General features: G+C 30.5%; 1 protein-coding gene across 1 annotated transcript in view; it reads right to left on the bottom strand.

Annotated features, from left to right (window-relative positions):
• LOC111624661 (uncharacterized protein SCO4629-like) overlaps positions 1–9,061 on the bottom strand; it is a 23,095-nt gene that overhangs the window by 11,942 nt on the left and 2,092 nt on the right. The window contains exon 2 of the mRNA XM_023367565.1: positions 7,932–8,055. Coding sequence (XP_023223333.1) covers positions 7,932–8,055 — 124 coding nt within the window. The remainder of the gene's footprint in view (positions 1–7,931; positions 8,056–9,061) is intronic.

Below are 9,061 nucleotides of genomic sequence, written 5' to 3'. Positions count from 1 at the left end.
AAAAATATTATATGGAATTGAACGAAAATGAAAATTTGCTTGATAATTCAACTACGCTTGTTGGAGAACAATAAAAACACTACACTCAACAAGCCACCAATAAAACTCAACTGCCTAACCTATAACCAAAGTCTCCTTTTAATTTGTTTTAAAAAAAAGCGCTTGACAAACTTGCCCCGCTTGCCGAAGTTGCCCCGATCTCCCCTATATAAAACTATATTACATACAAATAAAAACCCAGCGAAGCGGGACCTTGCAGCTAGTATTTTTATAAATAATATGTAGCCCAGTAAGTAATCAATGCGCCAAATGATAATTTTTACGCCAAACTAAAAAAATGTAGCCAAATCTTGCAATGCTGGAAGGAATACTAAATAATGCTGGAGTTGGAACTCAAAGGATTATAGACCCAAATTTGAGAAAAGAAGAGAAAGGCCAAAAGATAAAAAGTAGTAAGGAAGGTTGGAAAATTAAGGATCAATATTTGCATAACAGAAGGTCTATTTAATCTTTCTCACTACTTTTTATCTTTTGACCTTTCTCTTCTTTTCTCAAATTTGGGTCTATAATCCTTTGAGTCACAACTCCAGCTTTATATAGTATTCCTTCGTCATTCACACATTTCCAAGTATTTGAAAATATTTCCTTTTCACTCAAAAATAAAATATGTATAAAAGTTTGCGGCTTTGTGAAACTTCTTTTTTGAGTTTATGCCGTTGAAATAAAAAAATAAATAAAATAAAACAATTTGACGGTTTTGTTTACACGTTTATTGGGCCGCATTGGAACTTGCCTTAGACACCCCTGTTCTAAGTCATTAAAGAATATAATACAATAATAAACTTACACATAAATTATGTGATTAACGTTATACAATCTTATTTATTGTAACAACTTAAACTGTTATGGCACTTTAAATTGCACAAGAGTCCCTTGCTTTTATAACTGCTTTTATTCGTGGAACACTTCTTTTTGCAATGACAGCGTGTATAGCTTTGCCCTCCACTTTTCGAATTAGCTGCAGCTGCTTCTTTCAGCGATATTTTTTGAAAGTATGGAAAGTAACTTTTCTTTACAAATTACGAACTGATTACGGGCTGCTTCAGGATATCATTTTTGTTTGCTAATTTATAAAAGTCGGAGTCTTCTATTCCAACAACAACCGCCAACACATTTCGGGCATCTGTACGGCCACGGTCGACATCAAGGACTTGTATTCGTACGGTATCACCAATTTGAGCAGAAGGAAATTTTCTTTTTGAGGTTCGTAACATTTTCGTTGCTTTCAGTAGAAGATTCTCTTTCGCGGCCGCTCTTTTTATAGTAATAAATTCGTGTTGTTCAGTCAGGGTTGACATGAAAAGGTGGTGGGTTGCAGCTCCTCTTCAATATTTTCCTTTGGAATATGGTATTCGTTATGGCCACTGCTCAAATTTCCTTCAAAAGTATTAACAATTTCTTCGAGCTGTTCTTCGGTTTCAATATTTCCGATTTGTTCGCCAGGCAAAGATGATGATGCTATGCCTCTTTTTGGTTTAACGCCAAACATGGCTTCATAAGGACTTTGGCGTATCCCTTCGTGATATGTAGTGTTCTTGGCAAATTGTACAAAGAGCAAACCATCTGACTATTTATTTGTATCGTTATCGTTTATCCATACAGTTAACATATTCTGTATATCCCGATTTGCCCTTTCAACTGAGCCTTGTGTTTGACTATGACGAGGCTTTCCATGAACTATCTTAACATCTTCCCACATAGCGCATAGTTCGGATATGACTTGATTACAGAATTCCCTACCATTATCTGAATGCAATATAGCTGGGGCATGGGGATAGCAATATAACCAAATGTGAAAAATATTTGAAGAAGGTGATATGCTACTTCTTCAGCTGTCTTAGTTTTCAAAGGTCGTAGTTGGACAAATTTCGTTAAATGATCTTGATACATTATGAACTTATATTCGCCATCCCTGTGTGACTGCAGGTCTATCAGATCGACTTGACATCTTGAGTTTAACTCTGAACTGACCATTGGTTTCATAACAATACCTTTTTTAGATGCACTCTGTTTCATTTGACATTGTTTACATAAATTTAAATACAACATTACAACTTCGTATGTAATATTTTTGTATTTAAGTTGCAATTCTTTAAGCATACGTGTTCTTCCTCCATGGCTTGTTCTGCTGTGAGTTTCAGATAGTATACTGAACAATTCATCATTGGTAGCATAATACTGTATATTTGTTTCTCCTGGTTTTAATGGTACAATTAATTTCTCTTCATCATTAATTTTTAAAACGTTAAAACGTTTTAATCGTCTGTAATCCAAAGGTGTGCTGCACTTACAAGTTAGTTTTAGCAGAAATCATTTCAGAAAGTATTTTAGAGTACTTTTCTTGAGAAAAATAAAAACTACTGTCTTCTCGTTTACTTGCAATTAATGCACGTAATTTTCAAGAAATGTTCTTGGTTCACTGCAGTATCTATTCAATATAAATTAGAGTATCAGATAAAAAAATAAAATTTAAGAAAACATTGCACACCAGAAAACCTTGCATAAGACTGACAAACAGCAGTGTTCCAGAGTATAACAAATAGATACCACGTGATTTCAATCGCGGCAGAACAAAGGATTTCGCGACAGACCGTCGCTTTTCTGTTGACATCGGCTTCTCGGGTGTCGTTTCGACCTCCATCAAAGCTTATCTGTGCTTGTCGACATACACCGGCGATTGTTCGAATGTATAATAATATAACCAAATATTCGGTCTTTCACCGACGTATTTTGTATGTGCCAACATTCATCGGAGAATATCGACATTCTCTAATTTCAGTCTTTCACGGTAACATATACATACAAGAAAGGCATGAAGTGTTTAGCCGGCAGAAAAGGGTAAGGGAAAGGGGAGGGGAAGAAGGAGGGAGAGGAGATAGACTATTAGAGAAAGGTAGGATCCCTCTGAACGGCGTACATATGGCTACAGTAATCTTGATGTTGAACTGTTTGATGTTGGAGTGCAGTTTTTGGGCTGCAAGGCCGTAGCCCCTCGAAGGATCTAAAAGAAAACCCGAGTGTAGCGAACACCAATAATTGAGTGCCATCATGAATAGCTAAGTGTAGAAGTTAGTGCCAAGTGGCTGTTAGTAGGACTTATATCTACTTAATACTAATGAAACTGAACATAAGTGCAAATCTTAATACTACTTAACAGCTAGACGGACAGCGCGAACACAATGACAAACTAGACGAGACGAACGGACCGACAAACGAGCAAGATCTCCAATTTTTTTTTTTTTTTTTTTTTTTGTTATGTATACATAACAGCAGGGAAAGTAAAAGTGGGTTTACGTTCCAAAACAAATTTTTTAAATAAAAATGTTATCTATCGTGTAAGAAAAAAAAAACAGTTTTATTTAATTCAGAGAATTTCATTTAATAAAACATGAATTACAATAGAAAAACAAACTTATTGAAATTCGTAAAATACGATTTTGATCTTTCGGGATTGATATGAACTTATGACTTTAGATAATAAGCGTGTACGAGTTAGTTTATTAAATGCCATTTTCAGGAACGCAACTGAAAAAAAAAAAAAATTATAAGCAACATGCAGCTTACAGACAAAATTCTAAAAGGAAGTTCTGATGTATAAAATTACATACTTGTTAGCACAGAAGAGTATTTTACGTTTCTCTAACAAGAATAAAAATCTTTCATTATTACAGAGAAAAGTTTACACAATTTAGAGGAAAATTGCACAATATACATTGGCAAATAATATTGTAGTAACCAGGTGGTAGTAACTGAAAGAACATTTACTAGAATAACATAAACAGATAAATTCCTCTTATATCGAAATCGCGTTATACAAGGATTGCTGCAATTTGTGAGCCGCATCATATGAGGTTTACATGTATCTAGTATGTTATAGAGTAGAAAAGAAATGTTGAATAAATAATGTTCTTATAGGATTAGTGTATTTGTAAAAAAAAATGTTAATGTAATCTATCGACTACAGTATGAGTATATGATGAATAATAAAATAACATGCTAGTATGAAAAATATAAGTAAAAATTAATAGGTATAGGTAGAAATTAAATATGAAAGAAGAACGTTAACAAAACTGTCAATAAAATGACAGTTTTGTTAACATTTACTTTAATCTTTAATTTCGTTAAAATGATATTATTGATAGATATTATATTAATGTATTTTCATTAGAAACAAGTCGCGCCCTCAATACTCAATACTTACTCAATTAAGAAAATTTTGAAATATAGGTTAACTCATTTAGAATTTTTATTGAACTTATTAAAGATTTGTGAGAATAAAGTCGGCTGCCCGCATTAATAAAAGCGAAGGGAATTATTCAAAATTTAAAAAATAATCACCGAATTCTGTCAATTATCTTTTCCCAGACTTTTCTGTCCTCATTAAAGTTCTATGAAAGATTCACGGATGGCTTACTTTGATCGAATTCGAAATTAATTCACGTTTCACGGAGAAATTCAATAGCATTAAATTTCTTTTATTCATAATTTAGCATATTTCGTAGCTCCTTGTCATTTAAATATAACGTAAACAACCTTTTATTAACAGTATTTANGTATATTTCATAGGTAAAGAACCAAAGATGATTGGTGTAAAATATGACAGTGCTGTGATTTACTAATAAAGAGTTATGAACCTAAAATAAAACCGTATGTTATTTTGTACGTATTTCCCGTACTATTACCAATTCTAAGATATGGTCTCTAACCGCTTTTATCGTTTTAATATTGTAAATGTTTAGTATATTTCATAGGTAAAGAACCAAAGATGATTGGTGTAAAATATGACAGTGCTGTGATTTACTAATAAAGAGTTATGAACCTAAAATAAAACTGTATGTTATTTTGTACGTATTTCCCGTACTATTACCAATTCTAAGATATGGTCTCTAACCGCTTTTATCGGCATTATCTTTAACAGGAAGTGTCATATTTAAAGTGATTTAAAATTAATAAACATTGTGATTTATTGCATTTAAAAATTCATATATGTAAGTTTAACGATTTACCTCATAGAAATAGAAATTTCTATCAGAATTTGGCACCACAAAAATATTTTATTCAAGAATTTTCCATCAATACTATGGTATTACGTCTATACTCGATTTATATTTTATTGTATCCAATATCAAGGTTGACATTAAATATTATGTTCTATTTATTGTATTCATTTTCTTAGAAGACACTTCTTACACTAATAGCATCTCGAAATGAATTACTGTATTTATTTATTTATTTTTTTAAATTTGTATAACCGATTCCATCTTTAGATGACAAATTTTCGATGCCAAAACCGAAAGAATTTTAAGATCTTGAAAAACAGTCTTGGAACTGTTGCTTCAGCCGTGAAATAACATTTAATGTAGAAGAAAAAATGAAAAAAGTATAATATATTCATTTTCTCTTCTGCTAGTAAAAATTACTTTTGGTAAAAAAGGGAAAATAAATTATATCCTTGCGCTTCTCTCTATCGTAGCAGTATTTAGAACTTTGTCGATGAATGTAGTCTACTTTATCGTGGTCGATGTCGTGAATGCAATTTATAGTTTCTCAAAGAAAATTCGGTTCTTTATGAAGCCATAAAATATATTCTTAAAGCCATTAAGAAAGCTAACACATATCTAGTCACAGTAAATTTGAAATTTAATTATTTAATAGCTTTTCTTTTATTAAAAGAAGAGTGTATGACATAAAATAATCTTTCTGACTCGTAGAATAAGATTAATAAGGATCCACACTTGACCTCTGTTCGTAAGGTATCGTTCTAAAGTATATAAGGTGACCCTGCTATAACGCGGTAGTTAGAAAATTCCACAAAAATATCGCGAGACTCAAATTAAGTATAAAAAATCCAGCAATGAGTTGCATAACTTTCTCAGTTATNCTCTAAAATTACAAAAAGCAAGCTCTAAATGAATAATTTGCAAATTTAATTATTCAGTTTTGTTTCTGCGAAGGAAAATTTCGACATTTATAAATTAACATTTAAATTTATTACTTAAATAGGCCTACGCGAATGACAACTGTTTCTACTTCGAAGCCAAAAGAACACAAAAGTCACGAAACGTCAGTGTTGATAATTGGTTTTTATTTTGTTGGACATCCTCCGAAAAAGATTTTTTAGGTCTTCACATCCATCTTAGGCCTACAGAATCGCATTTTCAGCCGTTCGACTGATGTAAAAGTATGGTTATCCGCGTATACTTTTCTCGCGAGAATTCCCAAGTTTTTCATGGAGTTGGGGTCTGAGAGCATCTGGCCAATTCCCATCTTCAAGATCGTTATTACCACTGGAGGATACTAAAATAGAAGCTGACATTATCTTGTACTGGTGTCATTGAAGAAATGGCAGGAAGTTATCGACAAGAGCCAATTAATAATCTGAGCCGTTCATTCTTGATGAAACAGAAGCTTAAAGAAATTTTCCTGCAGAGCTAAATGCCCCCAAATCAGATTACCTCCACAAAGTTACGCTTAGAAACATGGAGAATTTTCTTAAATCTTGCCAATATCCATTCTATTCATCCGGATGGTCAAAGTTAGTAGTGTGATGGTTTGAGGGCATTTAGTGCTGCAGCCATTAGTCATCTGCGGTTTAATGTGCCTAGTCTTCTTGAAACGCTCATTTTGTAAAGNGAGGAAAATTGCACAATATACATTGGCAAATAATATTGTAGTAACCAGGTGGTAGTAACTGAAAGAACATTTACTAGAATAACATAAACAGATAAATTCCTCTTATATCGAAATCGCGTTATACAAGGATTGCTGCAATTTGTGAGCCGCATCATATGAGGTTTACATGTATCTAGTATGTTATAGAGTAGAAAAGAAATGTTGAATAAATAATGTTCTTATAGGATTAGTGTATTTGTAAAAAAAAATGTTAATGTAATCTATCGACTACAGTATGAGTATATGATGAATAATAAAATAACATGCTAGTATGAAAAATATAAGTAAAAATTAATAGGTATAGGTAGAAATTAAATATGAAAGAAGAACGTTAACAAAACTGTCAATAAAATGACAGTTTTGTTAACATTTACTTTAATCTTTAATTTCGTTAAAATGATATTATTGATAGATATTATATTAATGTATTTTCATTAGAAACAAGTCGCGCCCTCAATACTCAATACTTACTCAATTAAGAAAATTTTGAAATATAGGTTAACTCATTTAGAATTTTTATTGAACTTATTAAAGATTTGTGAGAATAAAGTCGGCTGCCCGCATTAATAAAAGCGAAGGGAATTATTCAAAATTTAAAAAATAATCACCGAATTCTGTCAATTATCTTTTCCCAGACTTTTCTGTCCTCATTAAAGTTCTATGAAAGATTCACGGATGGCTTACTTTGATCGAATTCGAAATTAATTCACGTTTCACGGAGAAATTCAATAGCATTAAATTTCTTTTATTCATAATTTAGCATATTTCGTAGCTCCTTGTCATTTAAATATAACGTAAACAACCTTTTATTAACAGTATTTATATATATTTTAATTTTATATTAAAATAAATTAGCTAGATAATATTTTTTATGTAAATTTTTCCAGAGAAGAACTTACGTGTTATGAAATATTCTATTTCGCAGCACGTAAATGGAGGTATAATTTAATATTACATATTAAAAAATAGATATAGTTAGGTAGTATAATTTGAAATTAAATATTTAAAAATTGAAAAAATAGCTTAAATTTTTTCAATTATTATAGATATTTCTAATAAATCCAATGCAAAATGTTATAAATTTAAATAAGATATTACGCGTTATTGGCTTGTATAACATAAATAATTTGATTTTTCATATAAATAAAAACTGAGAATTTTTTCTATGAATGAAATACTTCATGAAAAATATCATTTACCTTTCGTTAAATTACCCATTTCTCCTGAAAACATCAACCAATCTCCGTAACCTTCCAACCATAATTTAGCAGCATGTTCGGCCACACGAATGTCATTATTACCCAAAGCCAATATGACATCGCACTAAACAATATATAGAAAATATTATTTAATATGAATTTTAATTTGTCGAAATTATTTATTTTAATAAATATTTGAGAACTCCGTTTCAAAAGTTCTATTTATAAAAATAAAAAAAGTCATATATTGATTTCGGAATCGAGATCACAGCTTTAATTAAATAGAAATGATTGAATTCGATTTTTAGGTGGAAAGAAGAAAAGGAAAAAAAAACCTCAATAACCGGAATCAATTATGAAAGCGGTTGTACACTAAAGTGATGTTGTGAAACGTGATTTACAGGGGTTTCGTTGACGTAATTCATCCATCCTCAAGGTCGTGACATTTTATCAAGGTCATAATAAACATGATCCGGATGAAATGATATGCACTCTATGATAATTCCCACTGTCCCTACCTCTGTGCCTTTTAAACTAACGAAGAAAATGGCACATTTAATGCTATTTTGTTAGCTGGGATAATAAAGTGAATAGGGTCAACAACCGATCCTTCACAACCGAATAAAAAACATAAAAAAAGTAAAATAAATGTATTTATAATTAGTACAACGAATTATTAACAATGGAATATTTAAAATTTATTAAAAAAAAATAGAAAGTTCGTAAATCAATATATTCGGTGTATAATACATATACTTGTCTAAAAATATGTTGGCAGAATATAATTAAGAAAATTAATCGATTAATATCATGATGATAATCGATTAACTTTGAGAAGTCAAAAATACATATTTTCTGTGAAATAATACATTATGAATCTCACTTTTTTGTTTTAAATAAACCAATCAAAAAACGTTTTAAAATTTAATACATTCTTTTTTAAAGCTAATATTTTGCTTCTTATTTTAAAAAGAAATGGAATAAAATTTAAATATTACGTCAAAATTTTAAGATTATAATTAAAATTAAATTTAAAATTCCAAATTAATATATGCATATATAATTCTATAATAAAGATACTTTATATAGATTTTTTTTTAAATATAAAATTAAAATATATTCATTTTCTC

Source organism: Centruroides sculpturatus, unplaced genomic scaffold (genome assembly GCF_000671375.1).
Source record: "Centruroides sculpturatus isolate CEXI.00-Female unplaced genomic scaffold, Cexi_2.0 scaffold263, whole genome shotgun sequence".
Taxonomy (NCBI): Eukaryota; Metazoa; Arthropoda; class Arachnida; order Scorpiones; family Buthidae; genus Centruroides; species Centruroides sculpturatus.
Note: the sequence above shows the minus strand (reverse complement) of the source record. Positions and strands in the feature narration are given on the sequence as shown.